We start from the raw sequence: 13,818 nt of genomic DNA on the forward strand, positions 1-13,818 counted from the left end.
TTTTTTTTTGCAATGCAATTTGTCCAGCCCTGATATAGCCAACCACCACTGCCCCACGAACCATTTTCTCAGCTGCTGTACCAGCTATCTTAAACCTGTTGCTCGCGAGCACCCATGGTACTCTTCCCCCCCCCCCCCCTGTGTCAGTGTGGTGTAGCAGTAGTAGGTAGGGTAAAAAATGGCTCGGGATCCATGATGTTCTTAAGTCAGCCACCTTGTTGGGCAATTTGCCTGTTGTGGCGTTGTATTTGTATAATGTTATTGCATGAATATCCACTTTCAAAAGTGGGTCTGGCTCATTACGGCTCATTACTTTATATTTAATTTTGTGGGCTTCGTAAGCAAACTCAATATTTCGAAAACCAAAGATTCAATTAAATTTTTAAAATTACTGATGTGGTGGAAAACCCCTTTTAAATTTCCGCATTTCTACACTAAAATCGGCAATTTTAACATTGATCTTTATGGGGATCATCCAGTGTAAGTCCCTCAGGAGTGATGCTGATGATGATTATGACGTCTATTCGAAAAGCCTCATTGGATATACTGCAAAAAAAGGTAAAGATATGGCATGCGTCAGCCTGATGATGTCACACGATGGCACTGAAATACAGAAATACTGCCTCAATAACATCCTCGTGCAACATCTAAGAAATGCTATTTCAAGCGCAAAATTCAAACAGTTGGGAATCAGCCGTTGCAAAGGCAATCAACGAGTATGTTTGCGGAAGGATCGTCTGGTGCAGGTTTCGCGGAAACCGATGAATTCAATTTATGGTACGTAATTTTAATGAGTTCAACATGAAAACAAATATGAAGTGGTCATTTATTGAAGCATTCATAGTTTTCGAAGCGATTTACTTTCATGGTGTCCTGTTTTCAAATTCGTTTCTCGCTGTTTCCCTTTAAGGTAAAATTCGTTTCAGGTAGCCATGCTTATGTAGGACTGTATACAGTGGAACCTCTAGATCAGTGGTTCTCAACCGGGGGCCATATGGCCTAGGATATTCCAGTGGGGTGGGAGGGGGGCGGCACGGATGGAAATCTGGCAAAAGGGGAGCCACGGCTACTGATACGGGGGCCACGAAGAAGTTTGTGGAATTAAATTTTTTTAAGTCACTCTGGCTAAAAAAAATTTAATTTGAAACAAAAAATGCATAGAATATATTTTTCTCAATTTTTCCGCTATTCAAGTAACATTAACATGAGGAAGGAAATAAAAAAAGTGTTGCATGTAATCTCGGTTGGTTTACGACTTTGGGGGTGACAGTAGGCCCTGACAAAAACTATAGAAGAGGTTTAAGCAAAATGAAGTAACTGTAAAGACAGAACGTGTTGTGTGTGTTCGAAGACTTTTCATTCAAAGAGGGCTGCCATAAAGAAAACAGACAAAGATTTGTTGGCCATTCATTGACATTCTTTTGAGTGCTGGTAGTAAATGCAATCCAAGAAGTAGATGGGTGAAAAATGAAATCTTTTAAAAAGTCCCCATCGTTTTCATGCAATTACAAATGGATAGCCATCTAGTTTAGCTGAAAGCTATCTTCAACCGGCACTGAGAGGTCTGATCATTGATCATTTTTGTCGCACCACGGTCATTTTCTGCACACGAGGGCTAATTAGACCGGGACCTACAGTTTATTGCCGATTCCGAACGGCAGGCTTCTTTCTTACACTCATCGAGAGGTTGGTGCGCTAACCCCCTCGATGGGGGACTCAGCAATTTTGTGCTGCGGTCAAGTCGTCATTTTTTGTTGTACCCGTATGTCAGGAAAGTTTTCTGACAAGGACGAACCGGGTATCGAACTCGCGACGCCTCTAAACCTGAGTGGTCTGATGGGGAATATATTTATAACAATCGAATAAGGAATGATTGCTCTGGGGTATTTTTTATGAATTTTTTTTGGGGGGGGGGGCTGTGCCAACCCATTGCCTCCACTGAAAAGAAATAAAGTCGAATTCAGTTATAACGAACTCGATCCAAGAGACCAAATCATACATGAAGAAAAATACCCGCGAAATTACATTTTTTAAAACTACATTGCCGTATAACTTAAGAAACTGTAATTGCATAAATTTGCTTTTGTGTCTCAATCGCAAGTGTTCATATGCCATTCCTTTCAATTTAACAGGAAAAACGTGATTTTAAACATATTTAAGACGGTCTTAACGTCATTTGGTTTGCTAATTGGTTTCTATATGCAGGGCCGTCTTAAGAGCATCATGGGTCCCCGGGCCAAGTGATTTCTGTGAGGCCCTAGTAGGCAAATTCTCAAAATTTTCAACAAGATCTAATTTTTGTGAGGTCCCCTCTTCTCTTGAGGCCCCCGGGCCGTGCCTGGGTGGGCCCATGCCTTAAGACGGCACTGTCTATATGCAATCCAAGCAGATAATGTATTGGGACTTAGTAGGACTAAGATTGACACCACATCTTTAAAGTTTTTTTTAATCTATACTGTAATGCTTCCTATTAACTGCCTACTACGTAAGCCTGCTGCTGGCCTGCAACATCCCAAATAATTTCAATGCAATTTTCCTATACTGCAAGAACAATGTTGTGGACATTAGAAAAGAAAATTCTAAAATGACGTATGACCACATTTAAAGCAATTGAAATCCGTTTATTTGAGAGTCAGGGCATCTGCTGATTTTTCAGAAACGTGTAATAAATTCTCACGTAAGTCTTCACTTTGAAATGTCCACAACCGACCGGCTCAATGCGTATCTTTGTATCACTCAACCTAAAATTTGTGGTTTTTAGTGTTGAAAATACGCATGCAAAACCAATTCAGCGACGCATTTTTCACAATCTGCAAAAATCTCGTGGATTTGATAGATAGAAATGATGTCTAAATGCCAAAGATTTGTAGATCGAGTCAAAATGAAAATGTCAAATAATTGAAATTATGTACTTCGTATAAATGAAATATTTTAATATTGAAAGCTATATATAGACATTAATCGTGACCGTAGTCAAACGTCTCATAAATGCGAAATTTTGTCGTAAAACTGAGAGTGAGGCCCGAATCCCCTTGCGCACAAGTGGAATTTCATGGCATTCACGCACAACAGAGCCCCTCTTGGCCATTTTTCTTTTTTTCTCCCCACCCTTTCCTCCTTTTGTTTCCTTCCGAAATTTATAAAAGTAAAAATGCCATAATCACTATAAAAAGGACTGTTTTCAGATCAAATTGCAAAAGTTCAATTACTTTAGTGGAAAAATATCAGATTTTTTTTGGTGGGAATATAGTCAACCCCCCTTATAATGAACTCCAAGAGACTGGAGTAATAAAGAAATTTCGTTACAAAAGAATTTCAGATTTTTATATTGTTCCTATGTAAACTTATCCGGGGCATTAGAAAAGTTTTCCTTAAAACGATATTTTTTCCCGTTATAACGGTATTCGTTAAAACGAGAGTCGACTGTATTTCGTCTCAAACTATTCTTTTACGTGCGTATGCAGACTGCATGGGTAACGGGGCGTATGGCATTTTACTGGCGAGTCGTTAGTCTTAAAGACATACCCAACTAGAAAAAGTACCCAAATCACGTGTCTAACTCAGATATGTGAATCATGTTGCAAGGGGTTGTCTAGTTATAAAATAAAATAAATTAAGAAGTTGTTGCTCTGTCTTTTCCGAAGACAACTAAAATAATTTCACGTTTCTAAGTGCAATATTCACCGAGATATGCGAATTCGAAAAATTGAGGAAATTCGGAAAAAAAACAGCATTAAATGCGGGTAAAATGGTTTCCTCGCATTTAATTATGGTTTTTTTTCCAACGTTCTTCGAATATCTCGGTGAATATTGCACTTAGAAACGATCAATTTTTTTGTTGAAGACCGGGAAACAACTTTCCAATTGGGTTTTGGGGCACAGGGTGTCCACATAAAAAGTTAATATTTTTATTTTAATAACTATATAACCCCTGGCAACATGAATCAAATATCTGAGTACTACACATTATTCGGGTACTTTTTCCAACTGGAAGTATGCCTCTAGGACCAATGGTTCGCCAGTAAAATGCCATATGCCCCGTTACCTATGCGCCTTGTATATTAAATATAGTACAGGCTATTATGCGAAATATTGTGTTGTGTTTAAGCCAACTCGCATGTTGCTTCGTTCGCCCTCGAGAGAGCGGCCACATTATGAACCAAAAAGCCACTTGAAGGTAACTTGTCATCCAACGAAATATCAGATTTTCACCTTATCGAAATTAAAATTCAACAAACTGGTAAGAGGGGGTTTCGGATTTGCTGAATTTTGATGACGGGGGGGGGGGGGTTGAAGGTGGCTTACGTCATCAACCACCCCTTTTTGAAGATATGAAATATATTCTAAGCTGCTGACGGGGGGGGGGGGGAAGGGTGATCAGTGTTTTGCTTACGAGGGGGGGGGGAAAGGGGGTCAAAAATGGCTGAAAATCTGTTTACGTAATACTTGAATGGCCCCTTATTTTTATTTTCCGATGAAGTTTAAATCCTGATAATGAATCATTATTATGTTCACATGAACAGTTTTGTCACTTTGTTACGCAATGACAAAACCTGTATATACCGGGTGACTCCGCCAAAGTAGTTTTTTTTCCACCTTGTAGAATTTCCAGCGAATTCACAATGGCACTAACAATTTTAAGGGAATTGAAATTAATTTAATACTCTAGAATACTTTAAGAAATTCATTTTTAAAAATATTGTTGGTGCTGCTACTTACTTTCAAAATCAGAAGTGCCTTATGTGGTGATGACGAGAAGCTCAGGTATAAAAAAAACGAAATTCTTCATTCAGCTACGCTCCTTATAAACAAACTGACCTGAAAGATCAAAATTCCAGTTCAGTAATTTTTTCATGACCCAAGGAGACATCCAAAACAAAGGAGATCCACACAAGCAGACGACAGGTAAGATCGTAAAAAGTGAATTTTTCCACACTCCACTTTATAGTAATGTGCTGCCATCTGATCTCAAATTTAAAAGTGACTCGTGGTGACGATGAAGTTTAAAGTAAAAAAACTATATTCTTTATTCCGCTCAGCTCCTTATAAACAAAGCTCGTGAACTGAACTGGAAATTTAAACTTTAAGTTCGGTTATTTTATTTGAGCATAAGAAGACGTCCAAAACAAAGAGCCTCTTAATGAGCAGACGACAGAGAAGAAGTCGGTTCCCTACAAGCTAAGCTCACAAACAGAACTGGTAGTTTGAACTGCCAGTTCAGTAATTTTTTCAGGACCTAAGGAGACGCCCAAAACAAGTAACCTGGAGAGAAGCAGACGACAGAGATTATATACAATATTACAGGAGGGAGCATCCAGCCACCGCGACTGCAGCGACATCAAATGCAAGGAAATCCCGTGAACCGGTAAAAACAAACTTTCCGCCTGGCAATTTTTCCAAAGAAATGTACAGTTCGGTCTCTAAATATTGGGTTTTAAAGATTTAAAAACAGGATAGAAGAACTCATCTAAAGGCGAAAAAAGACTAAGTTATTTATTTCATTAATACTGGAATCATTTCTTGAATTTTCCTTCATTATTTTTTGAATATTCTTTCATTATTTCTTGAATATTCTTTCATTAATTCTGGAATTTTATTTCCTTTAGTAATTATTTTATTTCTTTCATTACTTCTGAACTATTTGCTTTCATCAATTCTGGATTTCTTTCTTTCATTAATGCTGAAATTATTTCTTTCATTAATGCTGAAATTATTTCTTTCATTAATGCTGAAATTATTTCTTTTATTAATGCTGGAATTATTTCTGTCATTGATTCTGAAATTATATCTCATTAATTCATTAATTCTGGAATTATATCTTTCATTAATTCTGGAATTATCTCTTTCATTAATTCTGGAATTATCTCTTTCATTAATTCTGGAATTATCTCTTTCATTAATTCTGGAATTATCTCTTTCATTAATTCTGTAATTATCTCTTTTTCATTAATTTTGGAATTATGTTTCATTAATTTTATTATTATCTCTTTCATTAATTCTTTCACTAATTTTGGAATTATGTTTCATTAATTTTATTATTATCTCTTTCATTAATTCTTTCACTAATTTTGGAATTATGTTTCATTAATTTTTTTATTATCTCTTTCATTAATTCTTTCACTAATTTTGGAATTATCACTTTCATCAATGCTGTAATTATCTCTTACATTAATTATAGAATATTTTCTTCCATTAATGCTAAAATTATAACTTTCATTAATTTTGGAATTATCTCGTCCATGCTGAAATTATTTTTTAATTTATTGTTTTAAACTCCTATTTATGCCATAAGAAAATAACGGGGGATGGTGTTTGTTTTCGCCGAGTCACGTGATGTTCCGACAAAAGATGTTGGGGGGGGGACACAGTTCTTAGCACTGCCAAGGCTGAGACCGCTGACGTCATACTCTCTCCGGAGGCTTGATTTATATACTGTTGGTGCTGCCATTTAATCTCGAAATTTCAGGCAACTCATGCGATGATGAAAGAGAGATTCTTTGTCATTTTTTGGCGTGAAATTTTTTTATGAGACGAAAATTTCGTAAACAAAATTCGTACATTGGCAACAATCGATTTTATGTAGAAAAAAATAATTATTTCTTTCCACAAAAACATTTGGACAATATGGATGATGGAACAAATAAGTGAAAACACGGATTATGTGGTCTTCAGATAGGGTTACCAGATTCAATTTACGAATTTTTCAGGTAGGGTCCCCAAAAATTCCTTTGGCCTATGATGATATTACGACGATCCTGCTTGTCAGCCCCACTCTTGTGGGGGTCATGGAATTCTAGTACCTCATTCCTTTACTTCTATTAATTTACATTAATTAAACAAAAACATCAATAAAAAATTCGAAAAATGATCAAAGTTATCGAATTGCAACGTATATTTGATGAAGAGATGATGACAAAACTTTATGTCTGTTCAATATGGTTCGAGCCACGATGAAGTGTCAGCAGGTTGACCACGCGCCAATTATTATTAATAATTCGTGAATTTTGTAAAATTAATTTAAATGTCATTCCCTCTCAACGGATCGTGTTCGATTACGATCCAGACTATCGACGCGTTCCTGAAATAATGAAAAAAATGAGTGTGATAGAATTCGTTCTTTTCGTGAAAACAAAATTTCAAGAGTTATGTTCGTAACTCGAAAAGTTTGTAAGTCGGGGAGCAACTACATGAAAAATTTTTAGAGAGGGCCGCATTTTTTTTTGTATTGGGCCATGAAATTCTCCTAAGCCTGGACTGGTCTCCGATTTTTGAATTTAAATATCTCAGGGAATAATGGAGTTAATCATGTAATTTGTTTGTTGGGCTCAGAAGATAAAGAGCAACAACTGTCTAATTGGAAGTTAGAGGACGGGGGGAGGGGAAGGATCGTATAAAAATTTCATTTTTTTATTTTGTATATACTGTATTTTCATCCTCAAAACTCGTACAGGGTTATTTCTGGTCACATTTTGAGAATTTTTTAAAATTAGAGCCATACCACTACGACGAACGGTTGATGAGATAAAGGCTGTAACAACACTCCAAGGAGACCTTTGAATCTTAGAATGGCCATAATATTACCAATAGACACACGGGGGGGGGGCATAGTGGGGGGTCGTGCCCCCCCCACGATCAAAAATTTATTTTTTTAATTAAAATTTCGGAAGAAAATACTTTTATATGTTAATTATAATCAATTTCTGTTAATTTATTTGAAGGCTATGAATTCAAAATTTATCTTTAATAAATTCATTGCGACCTACCCTCTAAGCCATATAATGATAAATCGCATAAAAGCCCTTGGCCCGCTGACCAAATATAGCCCTGGGGGTTATCTGATGCGGCCTGCCCTCCTCAAAACTAATTTTGTAAAAATGAACTAAGAGGCACATTTACAGATCGCTTAAGTGACCCGTGGTACATTTCCAGAGCATTTAAGCGGCCCGTGGCACATTTTCAGATCACTTAAATGACCCGGGACACTGTTCCAGAATTTTTATGCGATCCGTGACACATTTAGAGATCCCTTGAGTGACACTAGACTGACAAGGGGGGAGCCCTCTTCCCCCCCCCCCCAAAACGTCGGACATTGTTCGAAAGCCGGGTTTTCCTAGTAGCAGGTTACCTGCACCGTGTGTAGCGTGAAAACGCTGATTGGTTAGAAAACACGAATTCCAGGTTTTTAACCAATCAGCGATTTCAGGTTGCACGCACCGTAGGAAACCTTTTCCTAGGAAATCCCGGCGTAAGTGCGGCTCTTCAACTGTGTTACATAAAGTACTCGTTTTCTGGCTGTGAATTTGTACGTTCCTTCCTCTCCGCCCTCACAAAAAATTTTCACATGCACCTCTTGGGGCTTTAAGGCTCTCCCTTGCCCTCCTCCCTCCAACAGGTTTGGAGCCTGTTATAGGGAGGCAGTTGGAGTCTAGGAGCCTAGCTGGCATAGAAAGTGCTCGAGACTAACAGAATACAGAATGAACCGAGCACGTCCAGGCTCTATCGATATTGCAATTTCAGCACAGTGGTCATAAGACCGCGGACGTACCGGGATAACCTACTGGTGTATCAGCGAAGCCAACCCAAGCCAAGCCAACCCAACCCAACCCCCCCAGGGCACCCCTCACCAACTCTCTCGTGTCACCCTGCATCCTTCACATTCCCAACCCAACAATAGCACAGCATCTCCGCCCGGCACCACCAGGACGTTCGCGCCCCCAACCCCAACTAAACATCCTCAACCAAGTCCCACAACAGCAGCCACCCGACCACCCAAAAACCCACATCACACCCCACGACCGAATTCTCCTGCTCCCCAGAACCACCCCGCCCCTTCCGGAGCTTCATTACAAGTCAAAACAATAAATAGTTACACACAAAACATATTCAACTCGAGACTAACATGTACATTTTTCCTAATGCAGGCGCAAGAGCCTCAGTCAAGTTCAGAAGAGCTCTCCGAATACGTCTCGCCCAAACAAGACTCTACTGATTCTGGGTAAGAAAGATATTTATTATTAATCTAACAGTTTTAATTAATGTCTCGATTGTTTTCATGCCGAGTTTGGTTCTCAAAGCTTTCGTCATCGGACGTCACCGAAGTTTTTCAGACGCGTCGCGATGAGATGGCGACACTTATTGCCTGTTCAGTGCTTTGAAGTGGTTGTTTCCTGGATCATTCAAGCGAGCTGTTTATGAACAATGGCAAGTTCGAAGCATCCGCCGTGTTTGGCAAAAGTTAGAGAGCCACTCATGTAATATAACGCGATCTGTTTGCAGAGGCGTATTTATGGAGGGCGGCTGGCTCAGTGGACTATTCCCCGGGGGCGGTAAATTTGAGGAATGAGTGCTCAAGGGAACTAGCAAATTGGGGGAGGGGGTAAAATTTGTACAGCTTTCTCCGTGGTCCTAACTTCTGTAGTCTGTTTCAGGTTAACTTTGCAGTGAAGAGAAAGGTAGAGAGTGTATTCCTTCGCCGCAAAATATAGTTCTCATATATCGGAGGTTTAAGATGGACCTTTATACAGAATATTTAAATTTTTTCTACGATTTTGAAAAAAATACTGAAAAAACATCGTTTTGAACCGATGTTTACTTATTTAAAATTTTTAAATTATAAAAAATATTGGTTACCATTATCAAAAATCCATAGCAACGGCAACGACACTCTGACACGACCCAGGCTCTGTCCCTGGCAACGACACTCTGGCGCGATATCCTAGGAATTTTCCCCGCCAATATCACTGTCGTGTTTTTTTCGTTACACAATTGTATACTATATATATATATATATATTTTTTTTTTTCGTTATTTGGTTGAATTTTCCGTATCGATACAATTTTTCATTGTTTTACATGCAGTTATAGGCTTACATAAAATACAATATTCAACAGTTTTATTTTCTCCCAAAAGGGAGACGCGCCGGAGACAGTTTATTGAGAAAAAGAAAATTTGACTGCAAGAGCCATACAGAATGGCTCTCTCCTGAGACCGTAAAAATAATTCCTTGTCGTCAAGTGAAATATTCGCTGAGATATTCGAATTCAAAAATCGGAGGGAAATTGAAAAATAAAACCCCCAGCATAAATGAGGGAAATGAAGCGTTGGCGTTAGTTTTTATATGCTGTTTTTTTTTCCAACTTTTCTCCATTTTTGAACTCAAATATTCCAGTGAATATTGCACTTAAAAACATGGAATATTTTTTTTGGCCTCAGGAGAGACACGGCAATAAATTTGTAATTGGAAGTTAAAGGGCAGGAAACGCCGTATAGAAATTTAGATTTTTTTATTTTGTGGCACAAGGTATTTTCACTCTCGGAAGTGGTACGGGGGGATTTTTGAACCGTTGTTCCGTATAATTTTTCACAAGACTTCGAAATTGCAAAACAAGAAGCGGTTCGACGGACAAACACAGATTTGTTTACAGAACAGCAATTTACACGCATTTACAAGCTAATCAGAGAGCTAACAACTTTCTCGCCAAGTTCAATCACAACTGACTTTTCATCCAATCTCCCTTTATTCTGGAATCTGGCATCTAACCTCCCTCTTGTGACCGCCTCATACTTATAGTTCCGGTCGAAACTTCGAGAAAAAGAACATTCTACTTTACAGTTTTCAAGTTGGCGGAACCACTGTCCAACTCTCCACCAATTCTTCGCCAATCGCATCCCTTTGCGCAATACCGAAACCGGTATCAACAGATTTTGTTATTTCCGAGAGCCATCGAACAAATCACGCCATCTATCGTCTATAGATCGTAACAATATTTTGAGCATTTTTTTTAAAATTTGAACCGTACCTCTACGACGAACGGTTGATGAAATAAAGGCCGGAATGACTGACCGTATATTAAAAGGATGATGTTTGCAACATTGAAGCTTGTCAGAACCCAATATGAATGTATGCGATCCCAGTAGTACTTTTATACGCTTGTTGTGACGTGTGTAGCTTCACCTGATTCATATACAGTTGAATTATTGCGCTAAAAACGTATTAAATTCTTATATTTATGAACATTTGATAGAGGGACTGCGTACTAACTCGTATCTCTGAATTATTCAAGGTGATGGTGGATCCGGGAAAACTTCGCTGATCGCTAGGATCCTGGGCGATGTCGACCCGAAGAGAGGTTCCGGACTTGAATATCATCCCGTCGTTGTCAAGGACGAGTATCGAGACGGTGAGCTTTTCGTGTTATGTATTTCAGGGTTCTAAAAACCTTACTTTTTTTCAAACTGAACACAAGTCCGGTCTGTCGCGATGGGCAATTTACTACCGAGTGAGTTGTGCCGGAAGTGTGAGTGTGTGTACCTAACAGTCAGTGCGTATCTAGTATTGTAACTGATTTTCAGTGCTGCCATCTATATTCCAGAAATGAAGCGAATGAAGTGTACCGATAAAATATTTCTACCGTTGTATGCCTATTACTCTCTGGAGAGAATTTTGAATGAAGATCGGCTCGCATTCACGCCTCGATGTTGGGAATCCAGTTGGAACGAAAGTGGGTTCTTAATCTATGGGTCGTGACCGAAATTTGGGTTGTAGGGCTTCCGAGAAGGATCGTTCAAACCTACTAACAGCCAGGGGCTCGTATAAATCTACGTACACGTCCTGCTATAAAAGCATTTATTGTTTCACTTGTTACACTAATTTCGAGAACAAACAGTCCCATTGGTCGCGAAGGTGATCGTTTTTTGCTTTGTGGTTGTGGCTGAAAAAAGTCAGGAACCCTTGATATACTTTATACATAGCATGTTCAAGCCATTTTGTTTCTTCTACTTTTGACCGTTGCAGATGTTATCATACGGTGATTTGATATACTTTGTATTAAATAATTGGTGTCGGAAGTGTTTCCAACCTGTGGGTGATTGTCTTGAGCATTATGTAGGAAATTTTGATTTCTGAATCAATTCTGTTGGAGCTCGGACCCATATCAAGAATTCTGTGGGTGCTACAGCACCCCCGGATCTGACACCGCTGATTGCTATGCTGTCATACTACTTTAAAAATTCTGTGCTACTCAGTAAACCGATGAGTGAATTCTCGTAAACACATAAACAATTTAAATGGATAACTTTTCTCGCGATGCCTCCAGAAGAAACGGGAAACACGGGACCCGGAAAATTCGCCACCGCAAATTCGCCCGTTACATTTTGTCCCCGGGACGTTTCGCCCCTGACATTTTGCCTCGGACATTTCGTTCCGAACAGAACCAAATGAGTGGGTGAATGAGCTGATGAGCGAGTTAGTGAGTCTTTCATACATCGGTAACCCGTCCACTACTTGGCCACTCACTAATTCACTGATTTGGTCACTCACTAATTCACTGATTTGGTCACTCACTAATTCACTGATTTGGTCACTCACTAATTCACTGATTTGGTCACTTACCCACTCACTAATTCACTGATTTGGTCACTTACCCACTCACTCACTTGATTAGTTACGCATTCACTCACTTGATCATTTACGCATTTACTCATTTGATCACTCACCCAAACATATGGTTACTTACTCATTCACTCAGCCTTTTCTTTGGGCGAAATGTACCGGGAACGAAACGTGTTGGAGGCGAAATGGCTTTTTGTCCGAAAAATGGTCAGGGGCCCAAGTTTCCGTAAGCCTGGAAATACACAAGATCGAGACAAAACAATAAAACTACTTTCGGTGTTGGTCCCTCTAGGTATATAAATATACTATATATACTATATATATAATATATATGAATATGTAAATATAGATGGTAGCACTATATATCCACACACGAAACTACATACACACTCAGACTGTTAGGTACCCCCACATTTCCGGCACAACTCAATCGGTAGTAAATTGCCCATGGCGATAAGCCGGAGTTGTGCTCAGTTAGATTGATAGATATCCGGGTTATATTTTATGATAGGTTTGCTGCGAATAGTGCGCATCTATCTGCACATCAAAGCAGGTGGTTTCCATGTTTATGTTCGACTCAGTAAGAGTCGAATGTTTCAAGATTAATCAAGTACAAAAAATAGATTTATCGTCGTTAAGGTTTTGTAATTTCTTCTCTACCTTGTGTATTAGATCATGCTCGACTTGGCGTTTGGATTCTCGACGGTGATCCGTGGTACAAGAACCTGTTGAAGTTCGTGCTAAATGAAGAGACCTTTGCTCATACGACCGTCATACTGATGGCTGCCATGACTGAACCCTGGGCGTTGATGGATTCCCTGCAGAAGTGGGTTTCCATCCTCGAAGAGCATATCCAGAAGCTTCAGATTCCTCCAGACGTAATGTCTGGGTACAAAAAAACTGGTAACGCTTTTCCATACTCATATATATATTTTTTTATTCCAGTACTTCTAGATCTATTTCAGTATTTTGAATTGTGGTTATTTATTATGCACTGTGAATAAAATTGTGAATGATGAGGTAAGAATACAGTATAATTACGGTATAATATGGAGTATCACGAGCTGATCTTGAGTGTTCCCTTGAGCAGTTGAATTTGGAAAATCAGCTGAATTGGCTCTGTGGTAGTACGTGGCGACCCTGGCGGGGATGTCGCCAAACTCTTCATTGATCGTGTAAACTGTGAATAATGAAAAGTTTGGATTGTAGTGAGTATAAATTAGAGTAGAAGTCAGCAATTTTTTGTCACGGCCAGATTGTCTGAGCTACATAAATGAGTAACTCGGTCTTCGGAATCAGGTAAAACCACCGTTTATGGCGAAAACCCTTGCGGTGCACCTTCGTGCCATTGTGGTGGTCGAGTGGTCATAGTGACTCGCATCACTGGGTCCCGGTTTCGAACCCCACCGTCGCCACAGTGTAGGTCG

General features: G+C 39.1%; 1 protein-coding gene across 1 annotated transcript in view; it reads left to right on the top strand.

The window, feature by feature from the left end:
- The first annotated feature begins 566 nt into the window (after positions 1–566).
- Positions 567–13,818, top strand: part of LOC149071137 (cytoplasmic dynein 1 light intermediate chain 2-like) — a 46,113-nt gene continuing 32,861 nt past the window's right edge. Inside the window, exons 1-5 of the mRNA XM_089248089.1 lie at positions 567–716; positions 8,922–8,995; positions 9,182–9,234; positions 11,064–11,180; positions 13,064–13,294. Coding sequence (XP_089104215.1) covers positions 567–716; positions 8,922–8,995; positions 9,182–9,234; positions 11,064–11,180; positions 13,064–13,294 — 625 coding nt within the window. The remainder of the gene's footprint in view (positions 717–8,921; positions 8,996–9,181; positions 9,235–11,063; positions 11,181–13,063; positions 13,295–13,818) is intronic.

Source organism: Pholcus phalangioides, unplaced genomic scaffold (genome assembly GCF_987345545.1).
Source record: "Pholcus phalangioides strain wild (caught in Gottingen) unplaced genomic scaffold, Ppha-v1.0 ptg000019l_1, whole genome shotgun sequence".
In the NCBI taxonomy this organism is placed as follows: Eukaryota; Metazoa; Arthropoda; class Arachnida; order Araneae; family Pholcidae; genus Pholcus; species Pholcus phalangioides.